Source organism: Poeciliopsis prolifica, unplaced genomic scaffold (assembly GCF_027474105.1).
Source record: "Poeciliopsis prolifica strain line A6 unplaced genomic scaffold, Auburn_PproV2 SCAFFOLD051, whole genome shotgun sequence".
NCBI classification, from domain to species: domain Eukaryota; kingdom Metazoa; phylum Chordata; class Actinopteri; order Cyprinodontiformes; family Poeciliidae; genus Poeciliopsis; species Poeciliopsis prolifica.
Window position 1 is genome coordinate 663,015 of NW_026562426.1, and position 20,338 is coordinate 683,352.

Below are 20,338 nucleotides of genomic sequence, written 5' to 3' on the forward strand. Positions count from 1 at the left end.
GTTCTATTTTTAACATTTTCTTTAAACATTTTTCCACTTTGAGGGAAGTTCCCACATGTTCACTTAATCTACGCTGGACACATTTCCATGACCTAATCTGCTTAGAGATTTAAAGTAAAATAATTCTAGATTTTTTTTTAAGCAAGGTTCAAATTTTACAAAGTCAAATGAGCTTTAGAAGTATGCAAATTTCTCATGCTTGCGTAATCTTGTAATCTTGTTTTTTTAGCAAATCTCTGACACAATCACCATCTTTAAGACCTTTAAACAAGTAAACTCACCAGGTAACATACCACACCTGTAACAGTTTCTTTCACTGCAGTGTCTCCTCCCTCTTTGTGGGACTTAAATAGTGGTCCAGAGTGAAGAAATGTCACATATTCACCTGGGAATCAGAAGAGATTGGATAAAAGCGACGTGCGACTCATCCCTGGGAATAAAACCACCTCTGTTCAAGGACTTAATCTTTTGCATTAAGGAGAATAACATCTACAGGTAGGTACAAGAGCAACCGCTGCCTGTTTTCAAAGAGTTTTTATATTACTCTATTATTTTACAAAAAAGACTGTTTCAACCATATAAAGAGGTAGAAGTGTTAAATGCTTTTAAATGTGTAAAGAAGTTTCCTCACCTGGTCATTTAAAAGAGTAAAAATTCATTATTTATTAACTTTTTTTATTTTTTCATTCATACATTGTTTTCTGAGTTGCACTAATCTTTTGTGCGTATATATATATATATATATATATATATATATATATATATATATATATATATATATATATATATATATATATATATATATATATATATATATATATATATATATATATGTCATAAAATATTTTACAACCTTTACAGATTCTGCATCTTGGGAAACACTGAATAATTTTTCAATGTTTCCCATCTGTGGAAACAGATTTCCACAAAATCTGTTTTGTGGAACAGAATTTTCATATATGGCACAAAAATTTTCTTTTCACTCATTGTTAGTGGGCAGGGTGTGAGGTTTACTGTCAAACAGCTGTAAATCCTAAACTCAACAGAAACAACTCAAATGAAAAGTTAACACAACTCAATTCCTAACACCATGTTTCCCTCCTTTAACATCAGTGACTGCTTGGAATCTGTTGTAGTAGATTCCCCGAAACCATCACTCTGGTGTTGAAAGTGCCTGTTCTTCTTTGCAAAAAGCCTCCAGCTCCAGTAAATTCCTGGGCTGTATAGCATAAGCTGAATGACTGAGCTTTCCCCAGAGTGGCTCAATGACAGTGAAGTCATTAAACAGAGATGGCCACAGCAGAACCTACACTTTGTTCTGCTGCAGCCAATGGCAGCTCGACTTGGCCTTGTGCTATTAAAGAATGACACTGAAAGTGATAACAGACATTTTTTTAATCCAGATTGTCAGTAAGATACTTTAAAAAACAAACATTTTAAACAATTTCACCTTGAAAGAAAATCTCATTTTGCATCCAACTGAAGCTAATTTTGTATTTGCATTGCTTAATTAAATTATCTTCCCTTTCCTGAAGGCATGGATAAACGACTGATCCTCAGTTTTTTGTTGGTGACACTATCCTTGGAATTTATGGCCACCTCTGCTCAAAGCAACGCAACCACAGTGGCACCATCCAGCAACGCAACTACAGTGGCACCATCCAGCAACGCAACCACAGTGGTACCATCCAGCAACGCAACTACAGTGGCACCAGCCAACAACGCAACTACAGTAGCACCAGCCAACAACGCAACTACAGTGGCACCAGCCAGCAACGCAACTACAGTGGCAGCCAGCAACGCAACTACAGTGGCAGCCAGCAACGCAACCACAGTGGCAGCCAGCAACGCAACTACAGTGGCACCAAACACTCTCCCGGCAGTGGTGAGAAATAGAAATAACTTCCTTGAAAAAAATAAAGCGATCACATATGAGGCTCATTGTAAGGTTATTACAGTGCAATACTTAAAATTCATGTTGTCACCTTTGTAGGCCACTATTTCTCGTCAAGAATGCGGCTCCTCAAAGCTCTGTGCAGCTGAACCCTCAGAGTGCAGTCCCGCTTCTGGAAGCTGCTATTTCCTTTCTGCCAAGCAACAAAGTGGCCAAAATTACAGCTTTGAGCTCTCAGGACAGTCAGACGGCTACATTGCTGCTGGTGTGTCAAGTACTGCATCTCAGGTAGTGCACATTTTATGATTTTCTATTAAAATGTTATGAAATCTGAGACACAGCACTATTATAGTTTGAAAGACGGAAAATAAAACAATGTCATGTTTTTCAACAGACTGCCCGTCACAGAGCCTACATCTGCGCCAACAACAACGGTGCTGTCCGTTTCTTCACCGGCTTCATCAATAATCTGGTTCTAAATCTGACAGAGGTGAGCAAAGCTTTTGTAGCACTAGTAGATGTGTGGATATATTCATCAATTTGTGCAACACAATGTTCGCATGGACATCATTGTTTCACTTTCAGTTAATTAAACTGTTTCTCTCTTCAGTCGCTGGACTCAAGCAATCAGCGGGGATCAATCAACTCAGGCAAAATCCAGTGTACATTTTCAGCCGTTCTTCCTGACACGACGACACGAGCAGCAGGCTACTCCCTGTCCGTTACAACTGGGCCTTACGATTCCAGTAAGGAATCACTCTCAGCACTCAAACAATCTTCCTGTCGCTCAGAGAGAATTTGATGATTCATTGGTATTAAAGTTGGACGTCTTCTTGCACGTTGTCTTAGGTTCTGGGCAACCAGGAACAGCAAGCTTCAGAATACTAACGCCTGTCGTGAACCTCTCCGACCCTACAGCCAACGTCAGCAATTTGCTGAGCAACAGCACTTCGTCTGCTTACCCGGTCACACACACACACTCGTTCTTGCCAGGTAAGCTAATGGCAGTGGAAAGCAGGGCTTAGATGTGTCAGACGACACGTCAAAGTAAGGTTGTTGATGTTTCATATGGGACTTCTAAAAGTTATTTGGTATGCAGAGGTTCAGCCAGATGCCTGACTTAAATCAATCAGAGAAACAAAGACAGAGCTAAAGATTAGGGTGATGAGGAAGCGGCTCTCCACCTGTGGTACCATGCAAAAATATGGTCACCTCCAGGTGACTTACCTATTGTTTTGTATAAACTAGGCAGATTGATTTGTTTTGTCATAACTCTTAAAATAATTAGTTCTGTTTCACTTATGATTTGATAAAAAGTGAACTGAAATTAAAATAGACATTAATGAATATGTCGTAGAGTGTTCGAAGGCTTTGCGCAGCACACCCCCCCCCCCACACACACACACACACATATATATATATATTTTTGTAGTTTTCTAAACCTGTTAGCTAACAATGTAAAAAATATCCCCCAAAAATTAATCTCTTTGTTCTTTTGTCTTCTCTATAGTCCTGCTGGTCACTGTGTCAATGCTGGCTTTCACAACAGCATGAAGCAACTGACCTCCACCACGACACAAGAGAACGAAAACAGACTTTTTTTTTCAAGAGGCCTGAAGCAAGTCGCCATGATTTTCACCAGCTTACCTCATCATGCATAGCAGCATTTGGGTTGAAAGGTCTGGCTGCCTTTGAAGCCCATTTTACTGGTGCATGTTGAACACTTCCAATCTGATTCCTTCTGATTTTATGTGATTTTATTCTTTGTTGTAATTGTTGTGTCATTCCTGAACTATGAAGCCTTTACTGGCTAATGTGAATGGGTTTGTTGATAAAAACAAATGCTAATTGTGGTACCAACTGTTGGTGGAAGGTAATTTAAACATTTGCACAAATAAATAAAAATTCCTAATGGCAAATATATTTTAAAATAAAAATACTTGCTAAACCTGTTTGCAACAAAATGTAAATAAATATTTCTTTCTCCAGGAACCACTTGGTCCAACAGTTTTATTCTGTTTTGAACTCTGCATTTCTTCGAACAGTTTCCACTTCTGTTGAATTTTTACATGCTATCCGGGACAACGGGACAGATTTAAACTTGGCCTGGGATATCATCCCATCCATGTTATCTTACAGGCGTCTCTTAGGAGTGAATTAAATTACTAGACGATGCACTTGCCCTTTAACCCTTGGACGCTGATCCATCCAAACAATTCAGTCAGTTTATCAGTCCTCTTTTTTTTCAGGACTAAGTGAAACTCAGTATAGATTAATTGACATTTCTAAGCCTTTTTTTTGTTTGTTAATTATTGTAATATTACATCTATTACAAATAAAATATTTAAGATAAGAATATTACACCAGATGAACAAAACAACATTGCTTAACACATTAATACAGACTTAAGCAAAATTATTTATAAATCTCTGCTCAAAGCTTATTTTCAAGAAGTACTTTCAAAATGACCAACATGTGTATCCAAATCATGTACTTTAAATTTTTGAATATGGCTGTCTATATTTAATTATGTCAGTTAATATGTGTCCATGTTCAAAAGAAATTGTCATTTAATTTCATCTAACATAACGTACAAAACTCTTATTTCACTATTATTTCAAGCAGTGATCAGCTACGGTTTTCTCCTTTTCTTTGCCCCGATTCTCAGCTTCAGTCTGGCGATAAATTACACAGGCAGTTTGCCTGTGTTAGCATTAGCCACGTTAGCCTACAGTCCCTTTACTAGACTGAGGAGTAATGGAAGGAGACACACTGGTTTCCTTGCTTCACTATTTAGTAATTGAAAGAACCTGATTAACACTTTTATTGTGTTAATTTGCCAAGCAACAGTACTTAGTATTGCGTGGTTCGCAACTTGAAACCATAATTTTTTAACTGAATAAAAAAAGTGGAAGCATCCGTTGTGGGAAACGCATGTCACATAAGGAAGTATTTGTTTTGAGTTATGCCTAAAATAAATGAACCGCATTGCCTCCAATTAACTCAGACGGTGTCTAATGAAGCCATGGCATCAGGATTGTTTACAGGACTAGTAATCTTATAGCGCATTCCTGATTTTAAAGAAATCTGGTTAAAGTCAGAATGTTTTATAAAGTCTCTGTTGTGATTAGTTTCACAATTCCCTACGCAACCTTCTCTCCACGGCAATGTCGTAAACTGTCGTAGGAACACCTGACTACAGAACTGCATTTGAAACAGTCTAACTACAGAACACATAATGGTATGTTAAATCATAAAAAGCACATTGGACATGCATTGACTGGTTTCTGACCATTGACACTGTCAATGGACGCTGTGTCCAGAACATTGTCTGGACACTATTCTGTTTTCCAAGCTCTCCTGTACATGTGTCTTACGTCTAAGTGTGCAGATAGTCCATCCAGTCTCTATCAAATATTGATTTGGATACAGACAAATATTTAAGTAAGTTTTAAATTAACAGTAAATATTCATAATATCCTGGAGGAAGTTTGGGTGAATTAAAAACTCTCAAAGTCATGTTCTCATTTCTAAGTGTATAAAAATTTTCCCTCAGGAATGATTCTGTCTATTTTGTATTTTCCGCAGGCATGTATAAAAGACTTACCTGCTGTGTTCTGTTGGTGATGCTGTCTGGGAGATTCGGGGGCACTTATGCTGAAACCAATGTGACAACAGCACAAAACACAACGACACATCCCACCAATATGTCAATAACCTCAGCCAACAGCACGATGACAACACCAATGATGAATGTATCAATGACAGCATCAACACAATTGGTCCCAAACAACACAGTGGTAACCCTTGAGGTAAGTGAAAAAGATAAGAAAAAAACAGTCCAAAAGAATAGAGTGGACCATTGTAGATATTTTTGTTAATGGTTGAACTGTAACTCATTCTATCCACTGTGATGGCTCTAATGTCTTTTACAGAGCAACATCACTAAAGCTGAGTGTGGATCCAAGCAGCTGTGTGTATCTGAGCCCTCTAATTGCGAACCCTCTGTACCAGGATCTTGCTTCTTCCTCGCTGCCAACCTGCAAAATGATGGAAACTTTAACTTCGGTCTCTCAGGAGAATCAGACGGATACATTGCAGCAACTCTGACAGGTGGCGTTGGAGAGGTAATTTAACGTCATCAACTCACTGGAAGATAAAAGGACTAAAGCTATACTTTGTATTTCTGTAAATTTGGTTCTGACCCAACTTTACCCAATTTCCTCCTGCAGGGAGATCCCACTTATGTTTGTGCAAATAGCAAGGGTAAAGTCAAGTTCTTTAGTACGATCCTCACCAATGGTGTTCTGAACATTTCAACGGTGAGTTTTACAGTTAACTCACAAGGTCATGTTGATAACAAACCATCAAAGGTCAATTTCAGTTATGTAACATGTTTAATAGCTTTTTGGCTTCTTTTGTCTGCAAAATCACGTCTGCTTAACGTTCTAAAACTTCTGCTGTACTTTCTGCTCCACAGCTCAATGTGACCTCAGTGAAGGGCAAAATCAATGGCAGAACAATTCAGTGCAGTTTCGTTGCCACAGTTCCACAACCAAGAGCTCGAGTAACCCTTGGCCTTGCAGTTTCCACAGGAGCGTATAATGACAGTAAGCTACCATCTCACAGTGACTTCGCAAGAAAATGCAACACTTTAACAAGAGCAGAAAATGACTGCATTTAATTAAAAACGATGTGCTTTCTCTAATTTCAGCTAATGAGAGCCTGGGTCTTCCCAAAACTGTTATAAGGGTCACCTCGGTAGATCTGGCAAACTCTACTCTCAATGTAACCAACGAGATTACCAGCACAACAACCCCACCACCAACCGGAAACAATGCAACCACAGGGGTTAGCATCCCCCAACTTTCGGTAAGGGAGGCACGTGTACAATTATTGCCAAATGGAAAAGAGAACTGTTGAGAAAAAGAAAGAAAAGCTCAGTTTCCGCAAGCATACACAGAAATATACTAGAATTGACAGTGGCTTCTAAAACGGTGAACTTGTCCCAAAACATGGCAATTGCCCCTTCCATACCGAACATGTCCTGTGTTCTTACATCCAAGTATTTTGGTTTCAGACCTGGCCTGGCATTCATATTTTCTCCCCCAGGGGTTCAAGGTTTCATCCTAGCACACCTTCCATTGAAGCTAAACTTAATGTTGTTTCTTTCTAATTGTACAAGCCTATGCATTCTTGTCAGCAGTTGCACGAGGCTTTTCAGGGTTTCCCCCAGGGTATTGTAAGCCTGGCGGGCCACCGGGTTTTACAGCAACTCTGACAGATGCTGTAAAACCTGTGCAGGCTAAGCATTAGCTTATCTATTTAAAATGTTAGCATTATTTAAGACTTTATTATTGGTGTTCAGGTATTAATCATCCAAACTTTCAATAACACATAATTATCAAGTTCATTTGTGGGTTTTTTTTTTTTCAAATTTTCTGTCAACTTTAAAAAAAATTTAACTTAAAAACACGACGGGCCTCTGGATGAACGACTGCCCTGGCACCAAATCAACCGGCCTTAGCAAGTTTTCTGTGGGGAAACTTCGCTATTATAGGATCTGTGAGAACATTTTAAGATTCTTGAGACATCCTAAACTTGTCCATTTTGAGGACTAAATTGCATTTTAAATTCCCTGCAATTGAAGACAACAGTACCAAACACCAGAAATAGTTAAATATCTATATCTTTAAGGATAATGGGAGACATATCTCCCTATAGAGAAAAGCAAAGGTTTACACAGTGTCGTAATGTTTCCCCCCATATAACTTTAAGAATAATGCAGCTTTCCTCTTTCATGGTGGTTTGTCTTGAAGTACAAGATTTTAATTATTTGCCTTCCCTGTTGCAGACAAATATAACCCGGCAATCATGTGGCTCCACAAAGCTCTGTGCAGCCGAACCCAAAGAGTGCAATCCCGCTGTGGGAGGTAGCTGCTATTTCCTTTCTGTCAAGCAACAAAATGGCCAAACATACAACTTTGAGCTCTCAGGACAGTCAGACGGCTATGTTGCTGCTGGACTCTCAACTGGTGTAACTCAGGTATTTCATATGTAAATGTATAGATTTGAACGTTTTCAGACTGACGGGCAGTGTGGTCTAAATCGATGAAACTGATCACGTTTCTTATATCCGCAGAATGGCACTCACACAGCTTACATTTGCGCAAACAACAATGGCAACGTCACATTCTTCACCGGCACCATTGAAAACCTGGAGATAAAACTCAAAGTAAGTTAAGCTTACACTGGAATGGTAAATGGGTGGGCGTCCACTGTTTAGCCCACGTTCTCCCTGAACATTGAAATAATCAATCGGTTTCTCTCTTCAGTCGCAGAACTCGAGCAATGAGCAGGGCACAGTCGACGGCAGCAAAATCCAGTGCAGGTTTACAGCTGATCTACCAGACACAACTGTCCGAGCAGCAGATTATGCTTTGTCAGTTTCAACTGGAACTTTTGACGCCGGTAAGTTGTCACTTTAAGGTCTCATGATTTGTTATCTAGAGCTAACGAGAAGAAAAACCCATAATTTATACTCAAATTAATGTTACTTTATTTTCCTTTTCCTGTCAGCTAATTCAGGGCTGGGAAAAGCAAATTTCCGAATATTGACAAATCGTGTAAACTTGTCGGATCCGACCGCTACCATCATCAACCTGCTGAACAATGCTCCCAATTACGCTCCTTCTTTCTTGCCTGGTAAGCTAAACAAGATTTTTATTGAGTTTTTTTTGTTTTTGTTTTTGATTTTTTAAAATTATTATTATTATTTAAAGTAATTTATTTGCCTTGTTTTCTCCTCCCCTCCCTTGTAGCTCTGCTGGTCACCGTGTGTATGCTGGCGTTCACAGCAATGTGAAGAAACCAACGTTCATACATTTTCTAGTGACTTGTGATTTCTGCAGCTAAAGAAAAATGACTAGATTTGACCGTTTTATGTTTATTTAAAATTTAAAGTTCTTACTTGAGTGCAAGACTTTAGATCACTGGAGTATGACTATACTTTTAAAGAGTTTCAAGAAAAGTAATGATGTTTTTTTTCTCTTAATCAGTATAAGCCAACTTTGATTTGATTTGATTTTGATTTATGTAACAGGCCTGGGGTTTTGAGGTCTGGCTACATTGCAAAGCCTTGTGGTTTATGTCAAAAAGGTGTTTTATTTCTTTTTTAATTATTGTTTCATTGAAAAAAAGCTGTTGCAAACTGTTTTCCAACATGTATTCTTGCAGCATTGCTGAAACCGATGCCATCAAAGTACGGTGTTTGTTGTGATGATATATGTTATGTTATTAAGGACATACAGGTGTTTAAACTATGAAGCCTTCACTGGCTGATGTAGGCTCGTTACGTGTAAAACAAACACAGCATCATATTCCATAAATCGGTGAGTTCATAATTTAGACCCATGCTAAGATTACCAGACTTTTTTATTTCTTCCGTAGTTGAATAAATATATTTTCATCCAAACTGTCTTGTCTTTTTTTGTTTGTTTGTTTGTTTCTGCAAATTTTGGATTTTAAAAGACGAGACAAAAGTCCTAGACCTCTTTTGGCCAACAGTAAAATGAAGTCTACTGGACTATCAGTAGAGAAAACACCCTTATGTTTCCTCATGTTTCTCAAAAAAACTTAAGAAGATTAGCTGACATCTTCATTGCCATTTTCAGTTATGCATTAGCAATTATTGATTTGCTTATTTTTTAAGTCATGCAGCTCTAATTTATGGGTTTTTGTGTACAGCTACTGATTCACTGAACATGAATGATACACCGCAGACCAAAGCAAAAGAAAGCGGCATTATGTGTGCGACTGACCTGCAGTAAACTTTTCCAGTCACTCATGTGAAAGTTACTAAGGGCAAAGACAAATCCACAAAGTCCACATCTTTGACAAAAACTGATCAGTGGTAGGTTTTCCTCTGGTTTGTTTATTTGTCTACAAATGTCTCACAATAACTAACTCTTTAGTTATTGTGTGCAAGTAATTCAGTAATTATTCTTTAATTGCGGCTCTGTCACACCGCTTCAGTGGCACTTCGGCCTCTCTTTAGTTTATCTTGTTTGTAGCCTGTAATTATCACCTGTCAACTGAAGTGACTTAGCAAGAAAAGCCTCTTTCAAAAGTGAATAATTACACATAACTGAGGCCAACCAAAAGGAAACAAAGTTCTTTCTGTAAGTCTGGGAAGACTTGCCTGTTCAACTGGTTGCTCCGGCCTGAGCTGTTAGTATGAATCTGCGGGAGATGAATGTGAAAGAGAGGGTGTTGTTATGTGATCCGGGGAAGAAGGCCGCGAAAGTGACTGAGGAGTGTGCACAGTACCACAGCAGCCATTGCCTGTTACTGGTGCAAAGTTAGCACTTTTCCAGTCGTCCACGGAACCAGAATTTGTATTTTAACATGTAAGATGACTGGTCTGCCTCCAGGATGCGTTTGGAAAGCATCGGCAGCGTGTCACTTTCTTCCACATTTCATCCTGTTACGAAATATAATCCATTCGTTTCTTCAAGATTTGACACACAATGCCTTGTGATGACATAGCAAAAGAAGCTATTTTCTCTTTTTAGGCCTTATTTGTGGCTATGTATTGGTAAAGCAGCTTTGGCGGCAAGGTCCCCTTGTGTATGTGACTCTCAACCTGGGGTATTTTCTCCAGGTTTTCCGTACGTGGAATGCCTCAGCACCAGCATCTTCTGATTTGGTTCGCAACGTTTTGAAAGCAGTAAGACAAACCAGAGCCCAGGTGGAAGATGAAAGATCTGAGGTGTGACGGTTCGGCAGCAGTTCTTGGGACCACAGAGGGTGCCGAGGCCTGTTTGCTTAGAGGCAGACGATGAGGAGTCTGAGCTGAATTGAACCTCCAGTAGATGTTTCAGTCACTCCAGTTGAACTGTTTTTGCTAGAAATTACATAGCTCCACATATATTTGGACAATTTATCCTTGCGCGTATGAGGTTGGAGGCAACGAAGTCAATCCCTCAGCACTCCACCTCATCGAATTTTCAAATATGAAATATTGACATTTTCCAGTTTGTACAACCAAACAATTGTGAGCAACATTCCCCATAAGCCATTCCACGCACAGAAGTTGTTCTTTCTGTTTCCCCCACAAGCAGTTCCTCCACTGTGGCCTCGGTCTCAGACACCTGCTGGAAAAGGCGCATTGTCCTCGTTTTCGAAATCAATCAGCTTCCCTGTCTGCAGTTATTGTTGTAGGATCAGACTGCAGGATATGAGTCACGGCTGATCGACCTTATGACACTGGGTGGAAAGTTATCGGAAAGTGAACGACTAACAAGGCCCGGAGTAGACTGAACTCTCTCGCTGGTTTGATTTTGAGCTAAACGCAAAATCAAACCAGATGTTCTTTAATACAACGAGAGAGTTCAGTCTACCCCAGGCCTTGTTAGTCTGCTGATCAGTTTTCTCCCTAATTCTCTAATCTGTTTACAGGCAAAATGCAGCTCATTCATTATAAAACCCAACACACTTTGTGCGAGAAATGTAAAAGATGAAGGATAACCCAAAAGGTAAACTAAAGGCAACAATTCATAAACAATGTCAATCTCAACAATTTCTACTTGTAGTTTATCTCTGACACGTTATATTTTACTTATCAGCACAAGTGTCACAACGGGAGGCGGACAATGAGGAGGAGGCACTGCGAGAGTGACGATGCGCGACTGCCGAAAACGGAACAAAACGTTGCTCTGGGTGCGGCGCAACCATGAGTCTTTGACAAGCGATTAATAAAGATGACCGTTGCAGGAGTGACTCGAGTGTTGCATAAATCGGGACGGTGAGCTCCCAGAGACCGAGGGCGTGGCTCAGTAACGACTTAACCTGGTCCTACTCGTCCTTCAGGCCCGATTTCTTTTCAGCGGGTGTGGCCAGAGTCAAGTTATTATCCACATCCAAGCTAAACAGGGACAAAAACAGCAACAAAATAAATAAATAATACGGAGACAAAGAGTAAGAATTATATTAAGAAGAAGAATTATTTGTTGTGAATACAAGTAAGAGTCAAATGACACCATCTAGCCGGTCAATTTCACATTGTATTTGGATTCTCCAGACTGTAATTAAACTCTTTTCTTGGATTAGCGTAATAATCCGTATGACACACTTGTTTGATTTCAATCAACGTTATGAATATGTCAAACGTGTATGTTGTTAATCACAAGAAGAGTTTTGAAGGAGTTGAACACAGGAGGAAAAATACTATTTGAATGGAACGGCTTGTTTACTTTAAAAGGAGGGAAAGTGAAATTAAAAGTGGATACTTTCAAAAACCTAACATCAGTAAATTAACAGCATTGTTTAAACATTAGCTTGCAAAAGTATTTGCTACTTTTGAACAGTGTATTATTTTTGCTTTTTCACCTTGTTATGAAACAACCAGCACATTTTAATTTGAATATGACAGAAAATCGGAGTCATTGACACGGAAGGAAAAGGATGCTATGGTTTTTTTTCTGTATGTCTTTTAAATAAGAAAAAATAGCACAAAAATCAGTTTCATATTCGGATCCACTCAGCCACATTTCACTTATACCACGACCACAAATATTTTTAGGGAGTGCCAATGAAAGAACAGAAACACCCCACAGCCTTATGCTGCCTCCTTTGTGCTCTACCCGATGATACATACATGAAGCATGTGACCACACAGCTTCAGTTTTGGTTTGACTATGTACCACAGGCCATTGTTGTAACGTCACCAACAGAGGAAGCCTTCAGGTGGTCCACATTCTGTCGCAAAACAATAGCAAAAATGCAAAACAGCATCGCTCTAATCTACCCATTGAACTTAAAATAAACGTTGTGTTCATGTTGCAACCCATATCTTTGGGCCTCCCACAATGGCTTTTAAAAACTGAGACTAAAAATAATTTTAAAAAAGATTTTTAAGAATTCACAGAGGTTTTTAAAATAGACATGAAAAAAATTCAAGCTTTAGCAATCTTTCAGTTTTGTCTTTTTTCATGAATTCTATTTAATTTCCACAACAGTGACACTTAAAATACCACCCATTTTTATTTAAATCTACTTTTCATGTTACATGAGTGGAAACTAGGTGCAAATGTCCCATAAAAGAAAATGTAGCCATTATTTTTTTGAGAAAGGTGTATGTTTTTTTATTTTTTATTTTAAAGCCTAAATATGCAAGTGAAACAGTTGTCCAGATGATCTGCAGGAGATATTTATCGAAAATCATAAGTCGTCCTTTTTGGTTTTTTAATGTTGTGGGATATTCGTGGCTCAAGAGGCTTTATTTAGCTGGATCGAGGACAAATTGGCTTTTTTGGTCTGTAAAGGCCGCAGACCATGCTCTGGATTTGTGGACAAATTCAAAACGTTCACTTTCACAATCCATAGTTTCCATAGTTTTGAATTTCATTCAGCATTTTGTAAATTTTATAATTATAACTGCCACGAGTTCCAACACATATTTGCAAGTTTTAATTTATTTAATTCAGTGGATGGATATTAGGCTGTCATTGTTCCTGGGATTTCCTGGTGATTGACATTCAGCTCGCCAGACACTAGAGGGCGTTGTCTGTCTTTCAAAAAGAAGGAGATAAACTTGAAACGTTTCCCCCTTTCAGGAGCCAAAGCACAAAGTTGATTAATTAAAGATCAAGTTACTGATGAACCAAAAGAGAGGCTCATTTCAGAGCTACACATTTGTTATGATGCACATTCTCACTGAAAACTCTTCTACTGTCTAAAAAAGTTTAAACTTTCTGTAAACATAAATCTTAATATCACCTAGATAACGATGTGTTTGCTGTCTTGATTATCCTCAGAGCTCAGATTAAGAGGTTAACTCATCCAACCTGTAAAGGCTAGTTTAGATAACTTGTTTAAAAGGCTAGTCGGTAATTATTAGCGTCATATAACGTTTATTCATCTCTCAGGGAGTGGTGAGGACTGAATAAATAATGTCTGCAGTGTACCAAATGCTGCGTTTGCTGCTTTGTATGGTTTTGACTGGTATAGGGGAAAGTGGTGAACACTTTCCGTTAAAGGTCTTCCCCGCGGTCTCCCACCAGTGGGGTGTGCCAGAAAAAAAGTTAGAAGTATCTTAACGTTTGTAGGCTTTACACTTTTTAATTTTGGGTTGTTTACACATCCAGGACGCTGTTGGTTTGGCCATGGGCCTTGGATGGATGGTTGCATTTGTTCTCTACTCCAGCCTGAACGAATTTAGGATGAGAACCGTGGCCATGTCAATGACAAGCGCTACGAACACATCACATTTTCAAATATTGTTTTTAAGCAGCCACAACAATGATATCACACTCAGCCAATTTATTTCTCCATTGACAAAAAGCTCAATAATGAGACCATGTCTCATTATTAAGTTGTTACTTTAATGACTTCATAGCAAAAACCAGTAACTTATACATACTTTAACGTTCGGGATATATAAACGTAAACAAGAAAAACTGGAAAAATACTTTGTGCAACCCTTCAAAACCTGTTTTAGATTGATTTTTTAAATAATTTTATCAGTGCTGTGTTTTGCTATGAAGTCCAGAGCAGGACACAAATGCGATCAATTAAAGTGTATTAATCAGTACAAATGTCATCAATTAAATTATATTATCAGTGATGACCAAGGGGGATGAGGGACTTATTTTTTTTTTATAACAGGACAGGTTGGTGTTACTATAAAACAGGATTAATTATGTTTGTACTGTTTTCAGTTGCCCATTCGGGACCTGAATAAAGCTGAATCTGAATCAACATTAGTGTGAACAGTGGAAACAATACTTGTCTAACATTACATTTCGGAGGCGCTCGTCAGAGGAAGGGGAACCCAGTTCAGAACAGTTCGTGCTGAAACGGTTTGCAATGGTGCTCTTTGCAACATTTACAGCCTGCTAAAATTATCCGAGAGCTTTAAAATATCTCGTACGTAACCTGAAGTCTATCTGCTTTCTGCAGATGTTTCACCCCTCTGCTTAACTGAGTGAGAACAATGGGCTCACTGTTTAACTATGACTGAGTAATGAGTTTGAGTTTTCTCTCTCTCTCTCTCGCTGCTAAAGCGTAAAACATCTTTAGGTGTTGAAATAAACCCAGAAGCCGGTTGGTCTGAGTCCGTTTGAACAGAGGTGGTGGCTTTGGATGTTGCTGAACACAAACAGAGCTCTAAAGGGAATCCGTGGTTTGACATGGGCCCCTCGTGGTCTCCTGGGTGCATGTGTGGGTCAAACATCTGAGACCGTGCAGACTCAGCTACTTTACCCATTGGTAGGTCTCCTATTTAGAAAAACAACTCTGACAAAAGCTCTGGAGCTACATGGATGTTTGCCATTATCCACACATCAATGCTTTATAGTGGAGAGGTTTATAGATCACTCATATTGTTTCGCAGAAGCTTCAGTGAGTTGGTATAAAGGAAGTATCACGAAGGACCTGAAACCGATATAACACTTTGTTGAAAAGAGTAAGCTAACCTAAATATAAAAAGATTTGACCAGAGTTATAAACTATTCAATGTCCACCGAGGGGATAGATACTGCAGATCGGTGGTTTTGGATATGGCCCCATGTGGGCAGTTGCCCAGGGAGGCATTAGAAGGGGAAACATATGGTTTATATAAAAATAGAATTGATTTATCTGCCACTATTCCTCACAAAAAGTGTTGTTATTCTGCAGCTTCTTTGAGTCGGATGTGTCTGGGCTGAACCTTTAGCTACAGCTTACCAGAAACACTGATGGCGTTACAGCGTAGCTCAAGAGTTCGAGGTAAAAGAACAGTGTGCTCTTCGACTCTGCTCAGCTATCAAGACAGAAACACTGAATTATTCTTTTAATATTACAACTATTATTATTATTATTATTATTATTATGTCCACCACTAGTGTAGAACATGTCTAATTGTAAAAATTGAAATTGTAACAAACGGTGCTCTTTGAAGTTTAACAAATAAAAATCATAAAAGGAGTTTCTCAATTACAAGGAAACATTGACCTTTAATTGAAGTAACACTTCTAAAGACTGAAACTACTGTCTATTCATCCATCCATCCGTACACCGATACATTCACCCGTCTTCCATTTATCTGAGATCGCATCACAGAGACAACAGTTTCAGAAGGGAAGCCCAAACGTTCCTCTCCGCAGCGCCATCTTCCAGCTTATTCCGGAGACATTCCTGCACAAGACAAGATCTATGGTCCCCCAGCAGGTTTTGGGTCTTCCTCAGGGTGTCCTCCCATTGGGACGGGCCCAGAAAACCACCAATGGACATCCTGATCAGCTATCCGAACCAACTAGTGGTTCTACTTTTGAGTTGCTCCCAGATGACAAACTGTAGCTCCACCCCTCATCTCTAAGGGTGAGTCAAGTCCCCATCTGGAGGAAAGTCATTTCAGCCACTTCTTTCAGCCACTTGTGAACAAGACACTTCAACTCCTCCGCTTGTTGCACATTATTTTTCATAACATAGATGATGATGAGTCAGACTGGGCCGGATAGAGTCGGTGAAAATAAATTTTCTGGCCGAACTGTTGAACTGTGAGCTGTCTGAAATAGCAAAATTCTAAGTTTGTGTGCTTTAAATCTACTTATCACAGATGAAAATAAGACAAAGCTAATAAAACATTCTCGTTATAGAGCCGCCTTTCTCTCCATTACAGCCGCAGGGCGTTTGGAGAATATTTCTGCACGCTTTGCTTCTTACTGGACCCAACAACCTGGAAGGTTCCCAAAGTTTATTATGGAATGACTTTTTCATGAATAAGAAGTCAGTGCTTTATCTTATCTCTGCAACAAAATTCTAAGGAGACAAACAGTGACTACTAAACAACGAGCAGCAGGTACTTTGCTTTCGCTCCATTGACTCAGACCGAGACTCTCTGGAGCATGAAGAGTGATTGTCAGCTCGTAGAGGAAATTTGGCAGTTGATTATCGCAAAGGAGGAGTAGAGGTAACGGTGAGGGGAAAAACTGACGAGAAAGAAAATGATGGCAAGTCAAGTTTTGGCAATAGTGGTGAAGGGTTGCTGCCAGGGCTGATTAGAGAGGAAGAAGCAGGCAGAAAGACAAAATCCACCACTTCCAAGTGGGATGGAAACAGACGGCCACCGGATACATGAACTCGATTGAGCAGAGGCTCATAGACTGAGTTGATGAAACAAACAAACGAGGGAAGAAAAAAAAACCACACACTTGACATATGAACTTGACAGTGCTGGAACTCCGACACCAAAAGCCACAAACAATCTGGGAGGAAGAAAAGGGAGCATGTGAAGCTGAGTCAGCGCACTCAAGCAACCATCAAATCAGAAACAGAACCGTGGACTGCAACAAGTTGCGCATATAAGCATAAACTCAGAGCGACACATGATTAAATTGGGACAATTCCTCTTTTATCCACGACTTCAAACCCTCTTTCACTCCACTCTAAGCTTTTTATGAAAATAATTGTTAAATAATTACGGGACCATGGAGGCAAAACCTGGAACTGCTCCTACATACTCAGGCGCAGTGTGTATACACATTCTCTGGACCTCCTCACTGTCGGCGGACGGTTGAGATTTCATAACTGATCGTCTGCATTTCTCATGACAATTTTCTTGATTTTCCAAAACTCAAAATGGATACTAGAAAATCCGATGAGCTAATTGGCCTCCCAGCCTAATATTTCTCCACCATTGTGGCCTCCGCACACCTTTTAGCATCTGCCTACATCCCCCAGAATGCTGTGGAGTTCAGTGAAATTAATCAACATTGTATCAGGTCAGGGATGTGCACTGACAGACTCTAGGGGGAGCTGAATGCCTGGACTTTTTGCTCTAAAAAAAAAAAGAAAGAAAAAAAGCAAAAACAAAAAGAAACTTTCCCTTTTAAATCTTTTATTTTGTTTTGTTTGTTTTTACCACATTCTTTCAGTTTATTGGCGTTTGCAGACATGCATTTAAAACACATTTTAAAAGTGTTTTAAATGCACATTTAACACAAGTTTAGGACCGGAATTTGACTGGGCCCTTGGAACATCTAATCTTCCTTTCAAGACAACAACTGAGACGACTGAAAGGCAAGAAGCGAGTTTGAAAAGAAAAAAATGAATTTCAACAAATGAGGTGTTGGACGTTTACAATGACGTGGAAAGTCGCAGTTCTCCTGAACCGCCAAAATTCCCATTTTTTAAAAAGTGTTAAACATGGCTATAGCTCTTGGTTTTCCTTTAGAGTGTATGTAGTATTTCCTGGGTATGACAGCTTACGTTAGAAGAAGGTTTGGTCGCGAAGTTTGGAGCTGGAGCATCAAAAAAAGTACGAATAAATGTGCAGAAATACGCTCCTTTTGAAACCTAATTACATCCTCCGGATACGGGGAAAGAGCACGCAATCACATCAACAGAGCGTGATGATAAAACACTGGAGGTTTCTTTTCTTTGGAGTCTCAGGCTGGGTGGGGTTTTCATTGTCTATTCATTAAAGTTAGTGAGGAGGGAGGGAAAAAAGTGGAAAGTTTGAGAGTGGAGACAGACTGTGGTGCTTCTGTTAGGTGAGAGGAGGCGGGGTGGGGGCAGAAGGGCTGGGAGGTGGTGTGGGGTGTAACCGCCGGGGCAGTCGGAGAGAAGAGGAGAGGGGAGGGGGAATTGAAAATGCAGCCTGGACATTCCCACTCTGGGAAATCCAGCGCAGACCGTGGAGGACAACAGAGACGAGGACATGTAACTTTTTTCTCTTCACATGCTGAAAACCTTTATTTATTTACATTTCCCACCCACTTTTTTTTTTGTCTTTTTAAAGAAGGGGAGGCATTTCAAGCTGGAAAAGCATCTGATGGAGGAGAGGCGATGAGAGGCGGATGATGAGCGAGAGGAGAAAGTTTGGTGGAGAATGCGGAGAGGAAGCGGAGCCAGAAAAAGGAGCTGAGGACTATGTAGGAATTCCTGACTGAAGTCATGGTAAGTCCCCGAGTTTTATGAGCGTCTCTGCGTGGAGACACGAGTTCCCCTTTGTTTTTTCTTGTTGTAGTCATGTAAAGTAATTACAACTGCCTTAAATATAGGGATTGAAATCTTCCACATTCACTCTAAAAATGACTCTAAAACACTCACTCTATTACAAAAATCTAATTAATTCAGATTTTTGCAATAAACCAGCACAAAACAGAAGGAAAAAAGGTAAAACAAAAGGCAAAACCACACATGTTTTTTTAAAATATAAATCTGAAAGGTGTGGCATGCATATATGAGTTCTCCACTAAGCAAAGTCCAGATTTGGGGAAATTTCTACTGCAATACGCTGAAGTTTTTAGCATTAACAGCGGGAAAGGTAAAAATCTTCCAACACCGTTTCTCCTTTTTTTTCAGCCGCATGTCAGGCAAGGGCTGCATTATTTAAGCAGATCCAACCCTGAGCTCACGGGACGACAAATTCCCACAGGCTGTAAATTATGACACGATTTCAGTCGCGTGACGTCGGAGACGTTTTGTGGCTTAACTCGCACAGGGGCGCAAACGAGCGCTCTCTGCTGCATCCACTGGGATCATGCTCACATTCCCCCCTCCACCCACTTAGACGGGTGATGGCAGAATCATGCATGCACATATGAAAAGAGAAGGAATCCGAGAGAGAGAGAGAAAAAAAGAGAAAGAGAGAAGCGACACAAGCACTGAGCTCTTGTTCAGGCTTCTGTATGCCGTGCTGGGTGGAGCCATTTGGCATGGAGATGGAAGAGAAACAAAATCAGAAAGAGAGGGAGGAGAGGGAAGAATAAAACCGGCAGGGCAGGGTTGCTTTTTCTTTTCTTTTTTTTAATTATTTTTGGAGTCTTGGACGGTTGCAACGGTGGTTTCGGTGATGCCGCATTTTCCACACTGGAGCAAAGAGAAATAGAGAGGGGCGGAGGGAAAGGGAACAAGGGATGGCATGGTCTGAGCAGAGGGAAGAACATGTGCTCCGTAGTTTATTCCCCCTCCATCGCTGCCCAGGACTGGAGAAACAGTCGCAGTTTGACCTCAAACGTCAATCTGTTTCCAGTTAAATGAAACCCGTTTCAGAGCTACAAAAGTTAAGGTCAAATTAAAAAAAAAATAAAAAATTTAAATAAAATTTTTAAAAAAAGAAGATGAATATATCTACAGTATCTACAGTAGGGATGTTGGTTTCGTTTTCTTTTTTTTAAAAATGGTTTCATTTCTACTTTAAGGTTTTAAAATAAAGAAAAGCGCAAAACTTTGAAGTTTTCCAATCTAAAGACAAGAAAAAGAATCATCTGTTGTGAAAATTCAAAGTGACAATCGAGGAGTTAATACTGAAACTCAGCATTTCCTGTTATATAAGTATTTCAAAGCATTAGTTGGCTCGGTGTCATTTTTATTTAAAGGTTTTAAGAGTCCCTGTGATAGATCATAAAAAAAGAGAGAGCAGTGAATAACTGCAAGTCAGAATGTTAAGAAATAAAATAA

At 39.5% G+C, this 20,338-nt stretch overlaps 3 protein-coding genes across 8 annotated transcripts in view; all 3 read left to right on the top strand.

Annotated features, from left to right (window-relative positions):
• The first annotated feature begins 368 nt into the window (after window positions 1-368).
• LOC129378155 (putative ferric-chelate reductase 1) lies at window positions 369-3,886 on the top strand. 3 transcript variants are annotated; one of them, XM_055058429.1, is made up of 8 exons: window positions 369-495; window positions 1,536-1,766; window positions 1,839-1,885; window positions 1,994-2,182; window positions 2,289-2,384; window positions 2,505-2,640; window positions 2,744-2,887; window positions 3,405-3,886. In XM_055058429.1, exons 2-8 carry the CDS (start codon window positions 1,538-1,540, stop codon window positions 3,446-3,448), a joined length of 885 nt encoding a protein of 294 aa, XP_054914404.1. In that variant the 5' UTR covers window positions 369-495; window positions 1,536-1,537; the 3' UTR covers window positions 3,449-3,886. The 3 variants fall into 3 exon arrangements, with proteins under 3 accessions (XP_054914404.1, XP_054914405.1, XP_054914403.1); XM_055058430.1 differs by having other exon boundaries at window positions 1,536-1,756; window positions 1,832-1,885; XM_055058428.1 differs by having other exon boundaries at window positions 1,536-1,885.
• A 1,572-nt stretch (window positions 3,887-5,458) lies between these two features.
• On the top strand, window positions 5,459-9,368 carry LOC129378156 (uncharacterized). Its single transcript, XM_055058431.1, has 10 exons — window positions 5,459-5,706; window positions 5,830-6,021; window positions 6,127-6,216; window positions 6,375-6,504; window positions 6,609-6,766; window positions 7,749-7,940; window positions 8,037-8,129; window positions 8,230-8,365; window positions 8,474-8,599; window positions 8,716-9,368. Exons 1-10 carry the CDS (start codon window positions 5,485-5,487, stop codon window positions 8,757-8,759), a joined length of 1,383 nt encoding a protein of 460 aa, XP_054914406.1. The 5' UTR covers window positions 5,459-5,484; the 3' UTR covers window positions 8,760-9,368.
• Window positions 9,369-18,514: 9,146 nt separating this feature from the next.
• The window catches only part of arhgef40 (Rho guanine nucleotide exchange factor (GEF) 40), a 41,049-nt gene continuing 39,225 nt past the window's right edge, over window positions 18,515-20,338 (top strand). For 2 of the 4 annotated variants that reach the window (XM_055058459.1, XM_055058462.1), the window contains exon 1: window positions 18,568-18,832. In XM_055058459.1, coding sequence (XP_054914434.1) covers window positions 18,830-18,832 — 3 coding nt within the window. In that variant the 5' untranslated portion in view covers window positions 18,568-18,829. Of the gene's footprint in view, window positions 18,833-20,338 lie in introns of all 4 variants that reach the window. The other 2 variants (XM_055058460.1, XM_055058461.1) reach the window with 2 other exon arrangements.